The sequence below is a fragment of the Lampetra planeri genome, chromosome 30, assembly GCF_965212315.1.
Source record: "Lampetra planeri chromosome 30, kcLamPlan1.2.h2, whole genome shotgun sequence".
Classification (NCBI taxonomy): Eukaryota; Metazoa; Chordata; class Hyperoartia; order Petromyzontiformes; family Petromyzontidae; genus Lampetra; species Lampetra planeri.
The window spans coordinates 887,591-908,910 of NC_136136.1; the positions used below are offsets into that span (position 1 = coordinate 887,591).

At 50.1% G+C, this 21,320-nt stretch overlaps 1 protein-coding gene across 1 annotated transcript; it reads left to right on the plus strand.

Annotated features, from left to right (window-relative positions):
- The first annotated feature begins 9,874 nt into the window (after nt 1-9,874).
- Nucleotides 9,875-20,835, plus strand: LOC144728769 (legumain-like). The gene is made up of 13 exons (XM_078608410.1): nt 9,875-10,053; nt 10,727-10,824; nt 11,059-11,140; nt 12,955-13,040; nt 13,516-13,591; nt 14,020-14,082; nt 14,516-14,582; nt 15,760-15,878; nt 17,086-17,175; nt 17,737-17,964; nt 18,336-18,512; nt 18,964-19,031; nt 20,602-20,835. The coding sequence occupies exons 1-13, from the start codon at nt 9,910-9,912 to the stop codon at nt 20,642-20,644; spliced, it is 1,341 nt and encodes a 446-aa protein (XP_078464536.1). The 5' UTR covers nt 9,875-9,909; the 3' UTR covers nt 20,645-20,835.
- Nucleotides 20,836-21,320: the final 485 nt, after the last annotated feature.

Here is a 21,320-nt window from a genome sequence, read left to right on the forward strand (position 1 = left end):
AAGCCGATTGTGAAGAGAACGCCGTTCAAGTTGACACCATAGACGTCTCCCTCTGTGCGGTCAACCGATCACCGGTTCTTTATCTCATGAGGTTAACAGTGACGGTAACAAAACATCAACAAAGCCGAGCACTGTATGGCATTGGAGTTTCAAAAATCCACATTTTCAACGCTAGTTTATATACAGTCAACTGCGATAAAGCATTTGATCCTCAAAACACAAATCCATTCTTTACACAAACCGTACAGTGTTTTCAATCGATGCTGAACCCAGCATAAAACATTCGGGACATCCAAGATGCATGGACACAGTCCAGTAATAGCCAGGCGAGCAGACATCCCGACATTGATGTCGCCTTTCGCATGCGTAGTGGTCTTGTAACGTCCAGGGCGGTGTGCTGAGAACCTCCTGGTCGAACACATCCCTCTGGGGGTTGTCGTGGTCGTCTGGATGAGCTGGATGATTCATGCGTGGGTTGTCACACACATACATGGGTCTCCACGGGCTGACGGGGCTGGCCCGGGTGAGATGCACTCCGAGCCTAGAAGCTGTGTCAGGATCTTTGACCTTGAACTTTAGAGACACACGGTGACATGTGGGTGAGCGTCTTGTTACCACAATCTGTGGAGTGCACGCCAGGGTTATTATGTGGTTATAGTGATAGGTTTTTACCCTTTCAACTGGTACAAAAACTGACACATTTATACAAGGCATCATGTTTGCAATAACCACAACACAAGCAGTCAAAATGCAAACAAAAAGAAACAACTTTGATAATGATACTGATATGCACTGTCCTGAAAGTTGATTGGTCCACAACCGAGACAGCTTTCTTAGAGCCTAGTCTCCATTGGTGTTGGACCAGATGACGCAAAAAAGGAGGTCTCATAGTGTTATTATGTGGTTGTCGCGTTAGATTCCCAATCGGGAGAAAATGTTGAACTGCTCCTCCCTCCCTTAGGTCGACTCAGCCCAAAGTAAATGAGTACCTGGTGCCGTGTGTAAGTCGACATCAGCGCTGCTGGGACAAAATCTGGCCCAGTCGTGGGGCCGGCCACACCAACCCTTGTGCGTGTTGTGTTGTCATTCAGCGGCGCTTCCTAACAGCACGTGCACAACAGTTTATGAAGGTAATAGTGTGGGATCTTTGTCGAGAAACAATCCCAGTGTATACCTGATTATTTGATTTTTTTTTGATAGATTGATATTTGTACAACCTGCCATATTTCGGATTTATTTCATTAAAATCATTTTTTTGAACACCGCTTAGTTTCTATTTTAAGTGTTAAAGTGTAGGCTTTTATCGTTTTGGTGACTTGATTATGATGAATGCAAGTGATAAATAATTGTGATGGAGGCGGGCGTGACAGTGTAGCGGTTATCAAATCATGCTACACTACAGGATATCTGTGTTTGATTCCTGCCCATGTAAAAGTGGCATCTAAACCTGATCTGGGCCTTTGGGTTAATAAGCACAATGTAGAGCTACAGGTGAGAGAGAGCATCGTCAGAAGTTCTGGCCACATGATCACTTCATGTGCCATGCCAAGTCTTTCCAGATGTATTAACTACTTGCTAACAGAAGTGACAGAATGGCAGTCACTCCATCACAATTGACATGTCTGAGGACCTCCACTGGGGAGATGGAGCGATGAAATCTGCTCGTGTTTCGGTGCTAGGTGGATGGTCACATTGTGGGGAGCGGTAGTGTAGTGGTTATGGTGCTGCGCTATGAACCTGGCGACCTGAGTTCGATTACCGCTCACGGACAAGACCAGTGACGAGTATCTGAACCGGTCGTGGCCCTCCCCTAGGCCGACTCAGCCTCAAGTAAGTACCTGGTGCGCTGGGAGACAAAGACGGTCGGGCTTGATTTTAGCCACCCACCCCCTCGTGTGTGCCGTGCCGGCCTTTAATAGGTGCTCGCTAACAGCACTTGTCCCAACAGTCTGTTAAGGACATACGGACGATCTTTGTCTTTGTGACATCCCCAAACTTTGAGAGAAAGCAGCGCCTTGGGGAGATCCTAGTCCAGCAGTGGATTGATCATGGCTGATGGTGATGAACGGCAAGTGCTGAATAGGAGACCTGTGTGTGTGTGTGCGTGATAGCGAAACCGAGACACGTGTTTTCTTCCACAGTAATGCTGCATTTGCTGCAGAAAAAGGAGACACCGGGCTGGGATGATTGATGTGATGCTGCTGCTGCTACGACTGCCCAGCAGCGCTTCTCTCCGCGTGCATTTCAAGAATTGAAAGGTCAACCGGCAGGACGCCTCATCCCCATTAGAAGAGGCGTCGTGTGGCCGAAGCCGTTCATCCCACACTGCTGATATTTAAATAACCCGCATCCCATCCCAGGCAGAGAGGGACACGTGGCCACTTGCCCACAGAAGCTGTATATAATGTATACAGCATATAGATACACACACACACAAGGGTAAGCCGCATCCCTGCAAATTGATTGCTCACGTCAATGCTGGCGAAAGTCTGCCCACTCGAGGGAGCTCTGAGGAGAAGCCCATCGAGAGGGTTTCTCGGTCTCCACTTTCACACCGGCCTGGCATCTCGGACGAGCTGGGAGTGCCCACAGTTTAGCCCACATCATGTGACCTGCCTTTTGACTCTAATGCTCTCAATTTATACTGCTTGGTGGACACCGGCAGGATGGATTTAAGAAGCCTGCACCATTGTTTCATCTGCTCCTTGTTACGATTTAGCCGCGTGTCTGCAGTGTTCAGAATTCCCCCGCCATCTGGCAATGCGTACGCAGTGTTCACACGCGATCGGCATGCCGTGTCGTCTTGCGAGATAGGATGGCGGGAAAGTCCCAGTGCTGCACACGGACCGCGTCCTGCCCCAATGGGCACAAGTGATGCGTCCCTGCCACGGCATCACGATTTAGGTGCTGCACGGTGTTTCTGCATTCACAGTTATGGGTTTTCACGGCGCTGCCACGCGCCGTAGTCCTGCATACATCCTTGTTCACGTTCTAATCATGGATGCATTGTGTAATGGAAGTTTTCATCGATCTACCAGGCCTTCATTTAAATGTCATAGGCTCACAGCTATTTCAAGCAGGACACATCACACGGATTAGTGTATTGATCTACGTATGTACACTACGGTGCAGGGTATGCTGCCGTTTTGCAATGTTAGCACAGCGGACTTGCACTCCAGGAGCCACTGGTTCAGTCTCCTGGCAAGTGAGTAGAAATGGGCATTGTTTTGTTTTAATCTCCACGCGGGATAATGTGGGCATTCTCATCCTACATCTTCACAGACGTTTCACCACTGTGGAAGAGAAGGCCAAATACCCTCCAGAGAGGCTCTCTCGAGCGCTCTCTCTCTCTCTCTGATGGAGGCCCTTCTGCCAGCAGTGGCATGAGAAGGCAACTGCAGAGGTGCACCTTTAATCAACGCAGCTTTCTATTTACGCGTGCTACTAATGGGTAACTCTTCATATGTCAATGTAAGCGCCTTAGACTAACGCGCTATATAAATCGATGTAAGTTAAAATGCATTCTCATCAAGCTCCATGGTGTAAAGTGCAGTCTACAACTCGTGTCTATTCTCTCTTTCTGGTCACTGTCTATTGAAGAAGGGTCATTGCCACAATGTCGCCTAATATACATGTTTCATTTCAAGGCCACATTGTTATTGACGAACGTGTTGAGTTTTTGTTGTTATATGTGCTTATGCACCAGTGACAATGTAGTATCACCAAATAAGTTACAAATCATGGATGCTCGGATATATGTGGAGCTTCCTGGAGACTGCTTCAAATGATCCCTAGTTCTGGATGAGCACAGATAATCGAACAGGTTTAGCACTTCCAGGAGACGACTTCTGGACAGCGATTCCACAGATAAGCAAGGATAATATAAATAATTGTGCCGCTTCAATATTATACTTATGTGCAGATAAGTGTGGTCATTATTCATATCGAGGTTGTGTTCTGCCTGTCACATCTTACTATTCCAACACAGTTGTCTTCCTTCTCATCAAACCCAAGCGCCCTGTTCAACATATCCCTCGACAACTCGTACAATGCCCTGAACCCCACCCCCCCACAGTTGTCTACGATTTGCCCAATCCAAACCCAAACATCTTGCCCAATTTTATATTTAAACAAAACGTTTTTTTTATTTTACCAGGCAAGGCCTACTGAGCTATGGAGCTCTTTTTCACAAGCGACCTGGCTACAAATGATCGCTCAACGAAGTGGCTTATCATGTGGAAATGTATAGCAGCCAAATACTCGAAACGCACGGGGAGAACACGTAAACTCAAATATAAAGGCGTCAGGGTCGGGATCGAACCTGCGACTTCCTGTATACCAGGTGAGGAAGTTAACATTTAGCCACCGATTGTCCGACGTACACCCAGAACTGAGGTATATCCCAGATCCACCATTTCCATACCCCGATCGGTGAGACCCTCATGCTCGTCTTCATCACATCCGAACTCGATGACGGCAACTCTCTCCACGATGGTCTCTGAAATAAATGATGTCTAACAGATCACCAATTCTTAGGCTCCACAAAAACACTAACAATAGTCCTGACTGTGTGCTTCAGAGTGCCACGGTATGGCACTGCCAACAACGACGTCATACATGTCCTCTACTGTGCCGACATGTAGAGGACTCTTTTGCTGGGTGGATTTCGGGCCATGTTTTGGCCACGATAATCACGTGGAGCTTCATAAATACGGTAAAACCTAACGCACTCTGACTAACTTATTAACTCGGGGATGACATTTGCAGACCCTTACAGTCATACCCACTCACATTTTGTTACAAAGTTCTAAAATCCACTGAAGTCTAATTGGAAAAAAATCCAAAACAGGAGAAAAATGTGGATGCGGCACCTTCTCACAGATGGAAGCTTGACGAGGGAAGATCTGGAAGGATGTTCGGAAAGAAGCTAAGAGGCAGAGAAGGACGATGACACTTGAAGGAAGGAGAGAGACCGGGCCACGTAGAGAAATCAAGAAAGCTCAAGATCGGACAGGATGGATGGAGTTTGAGCCAAATATCTCCCGTTCAATAGACGACCAAACAAGAGACAAGTTATTGCCCTGCCTTCTTCTTTACATACAGGCTTCAACACCAAGCATGTAACTCAAAATGAGCTGGGTCTGGGTAGAAAGCGCCGATCACAAAACGGAGGGGGACACAAAATCCGCGAACAGCAGCAGCATTCCGAGTTCGGCGTGGCAGGGCTGAGTGAAGGGGCGGGGGAGGGGGGGGGGATAATTGGGCTCGCATTTAATTCGTATCCACTCAAAGCTGGACTGGAAATTAAGTGGACTGTAGAAAGCTGGACAGGTCTCTCGACGGCTTGGCAACATACATGAGTAAATTGTCAACGTGACATTCTTGTGCACACATCACGCACTGGCTGTCGACTGTAAAGATCCCGTGCTGCTTTAATGAAACACCAGGTGTGACGCGGCGTGCTTCTTGTTTTTGTTGCACTCTTCATGGCTCACCCATGCAACAATAAACGTACAAAGGATTACGGGGGGTTCATGCGGGCTTCACGAGACGAACCACGTGCTCCCTGAGGCCACGGGCCAAGCAAAACATTAAACGATGGCCACAGCTTCTCAAAAAACGTCACCAAGTGCTCACCATCGGGGAATCTGCGTAGGAACAGGTTAACTCGTTCTTGAATATGTAGTAGAGCAGTACCTGGGGCGCTCTCTGTGTGTGTACACATCAGCAGCGTTGACACAAAGGCAGCTGAGCATGCTGCTGCAGTCTGAGACGGGGGTCGTCAACCTGCGGTGACTTGAAATTGGAAAAACAAATTGACTCTTGTTGTTTTGTGTTTGCCGACTGCTGACCATGGGAAGTGCAGTTCGCCATGGGCAGAGGTCAGCAGACCTGCGGATGCGGTGGCTCTTTGAGGACCGCTTGGCGACGTTGTGTTTTCAGGACCATCGCCTCGTGTTCACGTGGCACTGTGGCTATTGGAATATTGAATTGTTTTCCCGAATTCGAAAAATAAAACGTCTCATTGTTTTGGTTGCAGATCCCTGGTGTGAGAGTGCCTGCTGCTTCAATCTTTCAGACTGAAGCAGCGGATCGATGACCTCTGACAGTAGATATATAGACACGCGCACACTGCAGTCGCAAACATCAATACAGTACAGCATTTTGAAACACAACCGTTATACACGCGAATGAGCTGGTGATGCTGCTGCGTTTGCAGTCGTGCACAAATAAAACGCTCAAAACGTTTGTCAATAACACTCCTCGAAAATGATACGAATATATATTTGCTGATGTTCCGGGCAATGGGCCTTCTGCATGACAGAGAAGCCAGACAGATCGAGTAGATAAGAGTTGGAGACTGCACTTACCCCATAGTGCAGAGATAATAATTAAATGAAACACGTTTTCTAAAGAACAGTTCTACATTTGCATATGAATAGTTACCTATTAGTAGCTATTAGGTAACAACCCCTTCAATTAATTATCAAACGTATTACTCAATACACGTATTTGTATTATAAGTACAATTATGAGATGTTACCGGCACATTGCATTATGGGTGGACCTGTTGTCATGATATGTGAACCACATGTAAGTTAATATTGAGCCCTCTGCCAATCCACTGCTGGATGAAGCCCTCCCCATGCCGTATGGGTCATGGTCGTTATATAACCATATATTTCACCACGATGATCAGTGCTGATTGATCAGGGTGGGAGGAACCTGGCAGCATAGAAGTACAGTACAGCTGTGAATTTTGCTGCACTGCCCACTGATGCCCACAGCCTATGGCGATTTGGTAATTAAATATAAATGTGTGTCGACGAACGCGTCTTGGTGATATCCGTGCCTCTGGTCACGCGCGTGACCTTAGATGCACTTTGGACCGAAGTCATGGCAGGGCACGTGCCCGATCACGTGCTTCCGTGGGACTTGAGTGACAAGGAGGCCAGCGGTGCACAAGGCCAGGGGTGTCACCTGTCTGAGTGTGATGCAGACAATCTGGCATCTGTGTTCGGTGGCAGGAATTGATTTGCATCGAGATCTGTTAACTGCACGGTGTTGAACTTCAATGCAGTAAACTGCAGTTTTCATAGACGTGGGCGGACTGAGTTGTGATCGGCCTCGTGTTGACTGAGAAACATGTCCGGGTTTGGTTTGTAGAAGGAGTTTAAGACCCGAACCGAAGCAGAGAATGTGGGATCTAATCTTACTCTACTAATATTAATGGACGAGACACTGTAGGCAATGACCCAGCTACAATAATAGTACTGTGTTATACTTAGAAGCACAGGATGTAAGTGCCGCAATAAATGTTAACCAATTAAAGCTTTTGTTATGTAAACATATATCCAGAATGTAGCCAGTGCTGTCCATTAGTTCAGGTCAAGTCTTGAATTGAGACCAGGATGTCCCGCTGGTTCTCAACCTCAGGACGAGATGTTTGCGCGACGATGAATCTCGACGAGGTGAGACAAAACCAGAGCGCACGTGGTCACGACAAACGAGCCGTGGTCCCGCAGTTCTATGCCCACCTCGGCGAGGTTCGCAATGGTGGCAACCTCTCGGATGTTCCCATGAATCCGCCTGCCAGCCTCCCCTGGCTGCCTCCGAGGTACACAGGCAGGGCATTGCTGGTCACGTGGTGCGCGTGCGTCCTGAGAGCGTCCGCGTGGGCTGGAGCACGTGGGTGTAGAGCGCAGTGTGTCTAACACTCATTACCTGGCGATGCTGCTGCTGCTGCGCTGGCAGTTGTGTAATAGCAGCACAAACAACAACGACAAGAACAAAACACTCAACACGTATTTTTTTCAATAACACTGCCTTAAAATGAAATAGATATAATTGGTGATGTCCCAAGCCCTTCTGCAGAAGAGATCGAGTGGAGACTGCACTTTATACCATGGTGCCCAGATTATAATTATATTTGAAACATTTTGTGGTTAAGTTTTTATATTGGCATAGTTAGCTTTGTGTCATCATTGAGTAACATACAAACCCTTCAATAATCAAAGAAAACTGTATTACTAACTAAACGCATTCGTATTACAAGTAAAATAATAAATTGTGACCTGGCACATACCATTATGGGTGAATCTGTTGTGATGTCAATGAAACGCATATCGTCTAATGTTGAGATCTCTATCAATCCACTGCTAATAAAGCCCTCCCCGTGCCGTGTGGGGGTCATGGTGGTTATATGACCATACTTCACCACGATGGTCAGTGCTGAATGATCAAGGCAGGAGGAACGTGGTCGTGTTTGTGTGTGATGTTTTACGGGGGCCATGGTGTCAATGTCTTCTTCCAGGTTCAGAAACTGTGGATAGAGCACACACACACACCGAACGGTGAGATCTTCATCAATCCATTGCTCACTTACATTTATTAATGCTCAATGGGATTCTCAAGATGCCACGTTATATATATATCTACATATATATTTGTTTAAGGGAAAGCGCTTGCAGGCAATTCGTCTGGGTTGGATTTTCCAGATCTACTCTTTGCTAATGGTGCCATAGGATCTTAAACCCACCAACACCTTCTCGTCAGCCATGGTCAATCCACTCCTGGATGAAAACCTCGCAAAGCCTCCAAGGCCGACTCGTGCAACCACGGCCACGGGATCTTCTTGAGTAGCCACTTATGAGGTGTGTTTAGCTGCACTTAATGAAATGCGCAATATACTCTGACATTCCATTTGTTATCAGCCCAGAACTGTGATCAGTTATTTACTCCGAAGTCGGAAAAAACTAGACGTTACCTATGAATGATGTGTAACAATAAAATGTAAATGAGCAAAGAAAGCAATGTTATAAAGTATACCACTGTGTATAATTAGCGTCATCTTTTGAACAAATGAAATACGTGAGCAGGTGAGAGCACATTTAGACATTGTTTTTTTGCAAGTGAAACCCGGATAAATGAGGCCTTTGATGAATTGCCGTTTCCCCTTCCACGGTGATGTATTTCATTTCCCCCACGGGACAGCAACGTGAAACATCGATAGTTTTCCATTATCAAAATACACTGGACTCAAAAGAAGCAACTACATTATAAAGCTGCCTTCATTAGAACATAAAAAAGCAATCACTAGGGGATTGCCACGACCCACTCAGACTGTTTCACATCAGGGATATTTACTGCGCTTGGAATGCGGCCCCGTGGTTCAGCGGCAGAGCGAGAGACTCGCAAGCGAGAAGGTCGTAAGTTCAAATCCTGGTTGAGGCGTTGAATGAGCTCATCATGTCTCTGGGGTCGATAAATTGAGTACCACTATGAAGGTAAGTCGACGGTGGTTGTCATGTGGTTGGGCTCCTCCCCACTATAGGAATGTATGTATGTTCAACTTCTTCTGACCTGACCCTATACTGGACATCTGTGAAAAAGAGTTTTATGGCTGTAAAAATACAATGATCACTGCCTCAATGCGCATCTGACTTGTTTCTTTACTGTCGTCGGTTACACAGTGAATATTTGAGCCGCGTGGGTGGTTTGAGTTCGCTTCTATCCCCCCACAGCCTCACCATGAGTTCAAGGTCCGTCATTGTGTCAGCAGCTTTGCTCTCATATTTATACGCCAGGTGCCGGCAATCCATTCCAGCTCCTTTGAGAACAGACACAGGTGAGGCTACGCACTGCACAGGTCCACCTCACTGGCACGTACATCAACGGTGGGCTCTTCTTGGCCCATGAGTTGTCTAAGGAAGTAACTTGTCAGATTTGGAGGTCGTACGATTCAGATTGGACGTGGGTACAAACCTACGTTTTCTGTTTTAGTTTCATAAAGTGGTTTTGTTTTCTCACGTGAACACATTGGACGTACCAGGGCAGTGTCTGTGATGCAATTGGAATCGTTATGAAAGCGACTCCGCGTCGCGGCGTTTGTGTTGAGCGCAGGGCAACATGAAGTGCACGCTGCTGCTGGCTGCGGTGGCTCTGCTGGGCGCGGGTGTCCACGCATTCACCTTCCAGATGCCAGAGGATGGAGCCGACACGTGGGTCGTGCTGGTGGCCGGCTCCAACGGCTACTACAACTACCGCCACCAGGTAGCCTCCTCTCTGCAACGTAGCCCAGTGCCAGGGCCCCCTCCGGCCTGTGACGTAACAATCCACTCAAGCGTCTACGCACGAGCCAATCTCGTCGCTCCATCTCCACGGTGGACGTCATCTTGGGAACTCTCTTTTTGTAGTTTTTTTTCTCTCCCTTTGGCTGCCGCCAGGCAGCCTTGTTCTCGCCCATGGGCCGTCGTCCCTTCTAGCTGTCACGCGTCCTGCCCAAGCCCAGTCACTTTTCTTCATCGTTGAAACTTCGTCTCTTCACCTGCGTACGCTCTCCAATGCGCGTGTTCCCTTCTGTCTCCCAGCACGCTTGCGAGCACGCAAATTTCTCTCTGTTTATTTACTTCCTTCAGAGCTGTTGTTCGATCCTCTTCATCAGTGTCCACATTAAGTGATGATCTTTGCTGGTTTGATTGGTTTCTGGGTCGAGCCTGGTTGCATCATACGTAGTGGATCTTACACGTACATTATGAGCCTCTTCCTACTTTGTGCAACAATAATAATAATAGTAGAGACGTGGCTAGGTGACTATTGGCACTTCATGCCACAGCTTTACCAGCCGGCCGCCCGTCCGCGTGCCAGGCTCAGACTCGCCGCGCTTGCGAGTTGAGCCGCCGCTCTCAGGCCCTCACCGTCTGCCATTGTCTCTGTGTCGCGCCAGGCGGACGCGTGCCACGCGTACCAGATCGTGCACAAGGCAGGAGTGCCCGACGAGAGGGTCATCGTCATGATGTACGACGACATCGCGGACAGCGACGAGTGAGTGACAACCCCGGCGCGCGCTGACTCAACAGCCACTCGCGGACACCGAATCTCATTGTCGCCAACACTCATCAACCCCGATTGACACCAGGGCTACAACTGCTGCTACCATCACCTTCACAACCCCAGCTCCACCACCCACTCACACCTTGCCCTTTCATGTCTCCTACCCTTTCTGTCGCTAACCCACGTACCCTCCACCATATTCTACCCACCCCACCCTCTCCACAGAAATCCAACCAAGGGCATCATCATCAATAAGCCCAAGGGGCCTGATGTTTACAGTGGAGTTCCCAAGGACTACATTGGAGAAGTGAGTGCTTTTGTTCTGTATATACCTCTGGCTGTCCATGCTATAATTTGTTATAGAAAGCGCTGTTAGTTATCTATTGTCAAGGCCCACACAACACAGACTGGACCGTCTGGTTATCCACATTGTGTTGTCGGCCACCACACTCAAGGTCAAAACAACTTCTCAAATTGCTCTTTCTTCGCACTGCTCCACTTTGGGATTCCCTCCCCCCGTCATCTCTTTCCCCAAGTTTGTGCCCTCGCTCTTAGCCTCGCTCTTAGTCTCGCTCGAGAAACGTTATCGCCTCTCAGCTATTGTGCCCTCAACAGCGTCGCTGTGCCGTATGCCTTACATGGTGCACATTTTGCCAAATTTGAAAAATGACACGCAAATCACCCGATTGCAATCTGCACGGCAAAATCGTTGCCCCCTACTGAGAAAACTTTGGCAGGACCCTCCTGCAAAAGTGTCATGAGACTCGGTGAGGATCTCCCGGGTAAACAAGCGTAGTAACAGTTCCTATGTAAATCGTTGCCTTGGAATGGTGTCTTGTTGTTGACCAGGGCTGGGATAAGCTTGCGTCCCGCTCGTCTCACGTGAGGGGTTAGAACCGCCCGTTGGGAGATTCCCAAATGTCTCGCTCGCTGGAGACAATGAGACCGAGCACCCGATATTTTGATTTGATTCGAATTGATTTTAAATGCCAAGCCTGAGAAAATGACTTAAATTAGCCACTTGTTTTTGATCGTGTTTTACCTCAACATTTGGGTTTAACTGGATTTTATACACATATATAAATAAACATACATTAAATAACAAAAACAATTAAAGCAAATGTTCAGTAGAGTACTGCCCCAATGTCCCACACAGAGCAGCCGCGCGCGAAAGATATTTATAAACTCTTACTCGCCTGGCCTCGCTTGGCCTTGTTCGCTTATTAAACAGAGATCGCCACATTAAAATTTAAGGTCAATTCTGCCTACGGCGAGCGCCTAACCTCCCGCTGCTGCAGCGCGTTCCATCAATGACTGTCACGACTGGCACAGGTAATAAATAACAACACAGCCTCTGCAGGCAACATTGCCTCTCCTCTGAGAAGTGGACCATTTATTATCACTTTGGAACAACATTTCAAGGGCAGGCACAGGAAGTAACCATTGCTCTCATATGCAGAGTGGGTGGAGAAAGTGCTGCCTCTACTTTGTGTGGGCCAGAGGTCACTTGAAGGTGATCTGAGAAGTAGCTCTTGAGATATCCACTTCCCAGGGTCATCCTTAGTGCTGTTGACCATACTTCTCCACGCTGGTCAGTGCCGGTGGGTGAAGGGGGGAAGCCCAGGACCGCTTCAGATATCACTCGCCACCAACATCAGCCATGGCTAGGAATCGAACTCAGATCGCCGGGTTCGCAGCGCGGTGTGCTAACCACAGCACCATCACTCCACAAATAAATGTTACATTAGCAACAATTTGCCGAGCAAGTAAGGAGCGCCGCCTTCTACTCTGTGTGGACCAAAGGTCACTTGAAGGTGATCAGTGGTAGCTCTGTGATATCCACGTCCGTGAGCCGCTCTCCGGCGCCAAGGGCTGGCTGCACTGCACTGTGTTCGTCTGGTGGCGGGATGCCCATAGCACAACCGGCATGAAATTGTGGAAACGAAAAAACATGTATCGGTACAGAACAATGTTTCAGGACAGTCCTGCCTCATGGGCTGTTTGACCAATTTCAAAAATCGTTGTTTCTGAACGAGTTCTGTTGAAATCCACCAACCCTGCCTGGCCGCTGAGCACTGCTGCTGTTCCTTACCCTGGCTTGGCCGCGTTGCGCTCGCGCAGAACGTCACTCCCCAGGTGTTCCTGTCGGTGCTGAAAGGGGACGAGGCGGGTGTGCAGGGCAAGGGCTCTGGCAAGGTGCTCAAGAGGCGAGTGCACAGCGCCCGCTCTTCACGTGATGGACGATGCGTTGAGATGTCTTCGTTTTCTGCAGACACGCACACACATTTTGACTTAGACACAAAGACAAATCTCCCCCGTATAGCCTTAACAGACCTTTGGGCAAGTGCTGTTAGTGAGCAACGATTAAGGCCGGCACGGCACGCCAGGGGGTGGGTGGGCAGCACCACTCCCGGCTGCCTTCGTCTCCATAGTGGCGATGCTTACACACTGCACCCGGTACTCATTTGAGGCTGAGTTGACATAGGGGAGGCCCTGGACCGGTTAAGATAATCGTCACTGGTGTTCGTGGTGACCGTGAACGGGAATCGAACTCGGGTCGCAGGGTTCGTATCACGGTGCGCGCTAACCGCTGCACCACCGCTCCCCACACGGACACAGGACACATTCGTTGTATATACAAATTGTGAATCCTCATTAATTTTTTTTTCATGTCGCCCGCAGTGGCCCCAACGACCACGTGTTCGTGTATTTCACCGACCACGGAGCTCCGGGAATCATCGCCTTCCCCAGCGACGAGGTAGCGGCTCATCGATGAAGAGCGCGTCGAATGGTTGCACGCCGCTTCACGGCGGCGGCGACTCTGTCCTGTCACGCACGTTGCGTTTGTATGGAGTCATCAGCTCGGATGCCCCTTGATGGCTGAGTGTCGATGGTTAGAAGCTACTGGTAGATCATCTCTTACTCTGTCCCATCCTGTCCTCCATGCTCCGAATCTCTCACATGTCCACCTGCCCACATGTCCACCTGCTCGCCTGGCTGACACTCGCTGGTTCTCAGGGTCGTGCTTCCATTCATGATGAACACGACAGCGAACCCATTCCGCGAGCCGAGCGACTGTTGCGTGTGGCGTCCCGCCGTGATGTTGCGTGTGTCCCGCCGTGATGTTGGTGATGCACGGCCGCTCAGATAGTTCCTAACGGCGATTCTCCCCACCGTCTCCATCAGCTGAGTGTGGACGACCTGAACAAGACGATCCAGTACATGTACGACAACAAGATGTACTCCAAGGTGAGCCTTGCACACAACTGTGTTTTACAACTCTACGTTTAACGTATTTTGCGACCTTAAAATGGGAAATACATAATAGGCGATGACCCTTCTGTAGAAGGGGCTATCATAACATATAGAAGATACAGATTATAATAAGACATTTTGAATGATTACATTTATCTAAACTCATTATCGCTGCATTCATTTAAACTGTCAACGGGAGTATTTGGCGCGTTATCTGGTCGCACTGCGCGTTGTTCGGCACGTTGTCCGACGTTTCGCCCCGCGTGCTGGCAGCTTCTTCGGGAACTGAATGTCTGCGTGTCTGGTAGCTGCTTGAACCTAGAAACAAACGCATCAGACTGCGAGCACAGCACGGCTGTGGGAAGTCACGCGGGGGCGTGAGGCTCTGCTCGGTGTCGTGACGAGGCCGACGTGTCCCCTGCTGCAGATGGTGATTTACATCGAGGCGTGCGAGTCCGGATCCATGATGGAGAACCTCCCCGCTAACATTAATGGTGACCGCCACGAACACCTCCCCCTCGTTCACAATCGTTGAAAAATTCTCGTCCCGTGCGCATCGAGGAGGTGTCGTACCCTGGCCCACCAGGAGAACGCGGTAGAACAAACACGCCGACCTCCCCCGGTTCCGTCTGAATGGGATAGGGCAGTGGTCTTCACTCATTTTCAGCGGGGCAGCCACTGTCGCCGATTAGACATCACCAGCGTGAGGGCCGCTACACTATTTGGAACCATTGTGGGGTTGACAGCAGCACGATGATGACGATGATGACGGGGGGTGTTGTCACTCTTTGTGCATTGTCGGGGGCCGCCAGTGCAATGAAGAACACTCGGATATAGAGCGTTTCCCCCTCGCACGCCTGGGCTTTCCCAGGGTGCTTCCGTCTCACCGTGTCGCTGCCTTCCCGCTCGTTTGGTTCCTCGCACCTCTGAGTCGTTCTCTCGCCACGGGAGTGAGCGCGTTGAAACTATTATTCGGCGTTTGTCAAAGGCAACTGAGTATAAGCTCGCGTGGATACCCTCACACGGAGAGAGCCAGAGACACAGCGCTGCCCAATGGACGATTGAAGCCCGGAGATAAATCCCTCGTGGGATCGCCGAATCCCTTCATCTACAGGCGCGTGGGGCCCTCTCATGGGCCGGCGCAAACTGCAGGCGTGCGGAGACGCAGAGAGGCCGTATACTGAGGCACACAGACCCGCAGAGAAACCCACAGATTCTCAGAGGCACCGATATCCTCGTTCATTATCACGAGCGAAGGGATTGTTGGTTATTCACTGTGTTGCAGTTACAAATCGAATTTGGCTGTGATGGCAGATGACGGTGACTAGGAGATGTTAACTACCTCGCCTGGTATGCAGGAGGTCGGGCGATCGACCCTGACGCCTGCTGTACACTTGGAGTTTGCGTGTCTCTCTCCCCGTGGTCACGTGGATTCTTCTCCCGGCTCCTCCGGTTTTTCCCCCTCCACATTTAGAATGAACGCGCGTTTAGAATATTTGGCTGCGACAAATTTCCACGTGACGAGAAGCCACTTGGTTGAGCTTTCATTTGTGATGGCCAGGCCGCTTCTGAAAAAAGGGGCTGTACAGCTGAGTGGTGCCTTACCTGGCAAAATGAAACTAAATTAGGAAACGAAACGGTACAAATGTTCTCACCCACGTCCCACCGCAGTCTACGCCACGACCGCTGCCAATAGCGAGGAGTCGTCGTACGCCTGCTACTACGACGACGAGAGGCAGACCTACCTGGGAGACGTGTACAGCGTCAACTGGATGGAGCACAGTGACCAGGTTCCCGCTCACCACCCACTCACCCCGCTCACCACCCACTCACCCCGCTCACCACCCACTCATCTCGCTCACCACCCACTCATCTCGCTCACCACCAACTCACCCCGCTCACCACCCACTCACCCCGCTCACCACCCACTCATCTCGCTCACCACCCACTCATCTCACTCACCACCTACTCATCTCACTCACCACCCACTAATCCCACTCACCACCCACTCACCCCACTCACCACCCACTCATCTCGCTCACCACCCACTCACCCCGCTCACCACCCACTCATCCCACTCACCATCCACTCACCACCCACTCATCCCACTAACTATTCACTCATCCCACTCACCACCCACTCATCCCACTCACCACCCACTCACCACCCACTCACCCCACTCACCACCCACTCATCCCACTCACCATCCACTCACCACCCACTCATCCCACTAACTATTCACTCATCCCACTCACCACCCCCTCATCCCACTCACCACCCACTCACCACCCACTCACCCCGCTCACCAGCCACTCACCCCACTCACCACCCACTCATCCCACTCACCACCCACTTCCCCGTTGTAGCCTTGACAGGCTGCAGGGTAAAGTGCTGTTAGCGAGTAGCACCTATGAAGGCAAGCACGGCACACGAGGGAGTGGGTGGCCAGCACCACGTCCGACCGCCTTTGTCTCCCTAGTGGCGATGTTTACGACCACACCAGGTACTCATTTGAGGCTTAGTCGACTTAGGGGATCCCCAGGACCGGTACACAGAAACGAACTCGGGTCGCCGGGTTTTATTACGCAGCTCGCTAACCGACCCCCGCACCTCCGATTGGCGCGGTTGGCTCATCGGAGGTGCGCAAAAAGTTCAACAGACAGCATTCCCTTGCCATTCGCGGGGGTTAGGTTCCTGAAAACTCACGTGATTGCCAAAACCCTCGAGGTATTGGAGTATATACGTACAATACCCCCATACATACGTTCACTGCCGTGTACGTATTGCTATTGTTGTGTTGATGGTGATATTAGACTAATTTGAAACAATATGCGAACCCACTAAAACAAGTTCATTTTGAAGGGTCACTGGCTGCTAAATAAAAAAGGGAAAACTTTAATGCCACGAAAACAATATCTGCAATTTTTTTAATGAAAAATATAATATACTGATGATACAATGATGGTGGTGATTAACGATGACGATGGTGCCTTGCAGGCGGACCTGACCAAAGTGAATCTGAACGAGCAGTACGAGGTCGTGAAGAAGAACACCAACACCAGCCACGTCATGGAGTTCGGTGACAAGGTACGGCGCCGAGTTGCCTCCCCCGATAAGTAAGACCAGGGAAGAGTCCAGATTTGTACCGTACGTAGCCAACCGTGCCCATCGCAGGTGCGGGGGAAGGACAAACTAAAAGCAAAAAATAAGTTCTAAAGAAATTCGTTTTCAATTTAGGCTTGCATCGAAATCCGCGAGAGCGCCGATGCTGTTGGTGGGAAAGTTGTAATGGAATGTTTGATTGCGTGCAAAATGCCAAAATCCTGTTGTTGAAACTGTCGACTTTATGCAAGCCTATCGGCGAGAGTTGTCGGTGGACTCTTCATTTCATCACTTTGACGCGGCTGAAAGCAAAATCGGGATGAAATTGGGTCAACAGACACAAACACAGCACGCCACGAGACGAGAAAGAAGAATCCAACCCGTTACAGGCAGCCGCAATCCGACAATCGTCGCTGTTTCCGCGCAAAGATTTCCATGCCGATGCGCAAGCGCGAAAAAAACAACGACGGCAACCCCCAAGTAGCGACACGTGCTTCTTTGTCTATCGCCCCGCCCCTCACCCCCCACGTGACCCCGACGTCACAGTCCATCTCCAAGCTGATGCTCATCGAGTTCCAGGGACAGAAGCAGCAGCGCTCGCCGCGTGCGCTGCCCCCGGCGGCGGCGGGCGGCACGTGGCCGCCTCGCGACGCCGTGGCCAGCCCCGACGTGGTGCTCGCCACGCTCTCGCGCAGGCTGCAGCAGCTGCAGCAGCACGCCGACGGCGACGCGCAGCAGACGCGGCTGCTGCAAGAGATCGACGCGCAGATGCAGGTCCGGTCGCACACGCACGCGCGCACACGCACACGGCACACACACGCACGTGCACACACACACGTGCACACACATCACGCGCACACACACGTGCACATACACACGTGCACACACACACACGTGCACACACACACGTGCACACACACACACACGTGCACACACACACACGCACGCGCGCTCCAGCTGTGTCCCCTGAACGCCTACCCACTCACTTGCATACGGACCTACTCGCCGACCAATGCGCCTACATTGGTAAGGGGAGGAAAGTGTGAGATGAGTGTGTGTTGAGTGGTGGGTGAGCGACCGGAGCGGGGTGGTGGTGGTTGGTGGTGGTGGGGGAGGGGGAGCAGCTGACGTCCGTCGTTGTGCAGGCGAGGCGTCTGATCCGCGAGTCGGTGGAGCTCATCGTGGAGCTGTCGACCGCCACGGCGGAGCAGGCGAGCGCCGTGCTCAGCGGCTCCCCGCGGCCGCGTCTCACGCAGCACGCGTGCTACCGCGCCGCCACGCGCCACTTCAAGACGCGCTGCTTCAACTGGAACACGCCGCTGGTACGGAGACGTCCCGTGAGCCGTGAAGCTCTCTCTCACTCACAGGTGGCAGTCGGGGCGGGTCAGAAAGGCAAACGATGCAGAGCATGGCGGGAGGCCGCTGCGATGGTTATTTCCCTCCGACGCGATGTTTGTTTCCCACGGCGAGCGAAGTGAAACGTCGGACACCATGTCAAACAATTCACAGTGCAACTCAAAATGTATCAACCCTAGGAGACACAAAACTCCATACCCACGCGGTTAGCAAAGTGGTATGCCGAGGGACAGCCGTGGATACATAAATACGGCGGATGTGGCTAAACTTGGTTGGCAAGGGATTGCTGCAGCTTTGCGATTCATTTGTAGCGCTGCAGCACAGCGACGTTGACTTGTTGATCTACTTCCCGTGCGCGATGCGAAGTCGCTTGAGATTAACAGCGCCTGCGATGAAACCCCTCCTTGTGGCGCGCAGTACGAGCACGCCCTGCGCTACGTCTACACCTTGCTGGGCATGTGCGAAGAGCGCATCCCCCTCGCCAGGTGAGTGAAGGGGGCAAATCACGGATCCGCGTGAAGAGGAAATCAGCGTTCGATGTTTGGCCGAAGGGTTACCCAGTCTAGATTTGCAGCTTTCGTGACTGCAAGAATTCATACACTTAGGTTTTTTCGGTAAAGTCACGTAGGTAAAAAAGTAAATAATAAAAATAAATAATAAAATATTATAAATTATTGAAATAAAATAATAAATCACGACGTTTCGGAGGCAACACAAGCTTCCGTCTTCAGGTGGAACCGTCACAGCACAATTGCTGTATCAAGTAAAGAGTCAGTCTGCCTGTACGTGCACGAGACTCCAGCGTGATCCATGCGTGAGACTCCAACAGAGGTGGTGGATCTGGACATTTCCCAAACGAAGGGGTGGAGGGCTGTCCTGAAATGTAAGGCGTTTTAAATAGGGGCACGCATTATATATGAACGTAGTGCGTTTCTGTTCCTGGTAAACATCACTGCAATGTCATTTGTTTGGGTCTCAAGGGGTGCGTGGGTGGGACGACTGCCCCAGTTGCTCCCCCCCGCCACGGCCCTTGGATCTGCCACTGGACTCAATGAGGCTATCGCACAGCCCTCTGCAGTGCTCGCACGTCACACCGCATGGAGTTCGATGGCCGACGTTTCGCTCCATGTGCTAATTGAGGAAGTGGAATGAGTAGCTCACTTTCTCCCTTGATTGAGCTGCTCGGTTGCGGTTCAGTTCCATGAAGAAGCTCCCAGCACGCGGAGCGAAACGTCTGACATTGTGACGAACAACGCGCGTTACTAGTCGAGAACGCCACGGACAACTGTACAGCACAACCACAAACACTTACGCGGTAGGATTCATCGTTTTAAAGAAATCATCTCCACACCATGAGTGGTGTTGCTGCAACCATTCTCCCAGTCTTTCACAGCAGGTTCGAGATGAGAGGGAATGCGAAGGGCAAAATTTACTCATTCACACCTTTGGGTTCACATCATTATCAGCCTTTAATAATCCACTGCTGGATGGAGTCTTCCCCCGAGCCATCATCATCATCATATTTCATGAACCTGCAATGTGACATTCCACATAGCGGCTGCATGCGAGCTGACGTCATTTCTCCATCTCCTCAGCAGACATACTCTCGGTTGCTTCCAATCCGACCACTTTTCAAATATTAATTCAGGCTCTGACATTTCATATCGCGGACGAGCCCCCCAGAAAGTGTCACAACTTTAATTAACATTTTAAAAATGACTGCTTCATTTTCCACCCCATAACCAGAATCATTGTTGGTTTAAGTAATAATTTTACTTACAATTTTAACACGCATTTAATCACATCCTGCCCAAGCCAACCTTACTGTTCTATCACGGTTAGAATGACGTCCTTAATCTGCCATATTTTCTCTGATTCCATTTCAACTCCCACAGTACTTGGCGTTTAATGGACCTTAATGTTTTGATGAAGATGTGAACATAGTTGGCAGCGGGGTGGTGGTTTGTAAAGTATGACTCGGTGTGTGTTTCATGGGGGGGGGGGGCACAGAAGTCGAGGAGAATGAACGTGTCGTTCTTGTCTGCCCCTCTGCAGCATGCTGCGGGCCATGGACAAGGTGTGCAACGCTGTGGCCTAGCGACGTCGCCCTCCGTGCCAGAGTCGCCGCAAGCGGCGGCAGCAGCAGCAGCAGCACCACCACGTGTCCGAAGAAAAATAAAGTGCACACCGCCCTCATTACTACACTGACGAAATGAGCGCAACGTGATTGTTTTGTAATTTGCAAGTGTATTTTTTTTTAAAACATTATCAATAAAAAATTAGATTTGAGGATGTGTTCGTTGTACTTAAGCGTATGACCGCAGCGTTCCATCGTATGCACTTGCGTGGAGGCCACTATTGACTCTGGTACTGCTGTAGATACTTTTAAAATATATCACTATTTTTGTGCTCTCTGTGCCACTTCGTGGGACAAATCACCTTCGCACAAATCTCACAGAGCAGTGGCAACGAGGATGTCAGCAAGAGCTTTTCACAGAACCTTGGAAAAAACCCTCTTAAGTTGCCTTTTATACATTTTTTTATTTCTTAGAATTGAAATTTAGCCAAGGTGAAAACCCAACCTTTAGTGATTTTGTTTATGCAGACAGAGGTGATCGGGCTGAGATCATCAATCCACTCCACTTGAGACCCCAGTTTAATTACAGGCGTCTGCCCGGATTCCAATTCAGTTTATCCACCGTGCCACCTCCTCTGATTGAGCACGGTTGGCTACATACGGTGCGAAAGAAGTTCAACACACATACATACAGCTC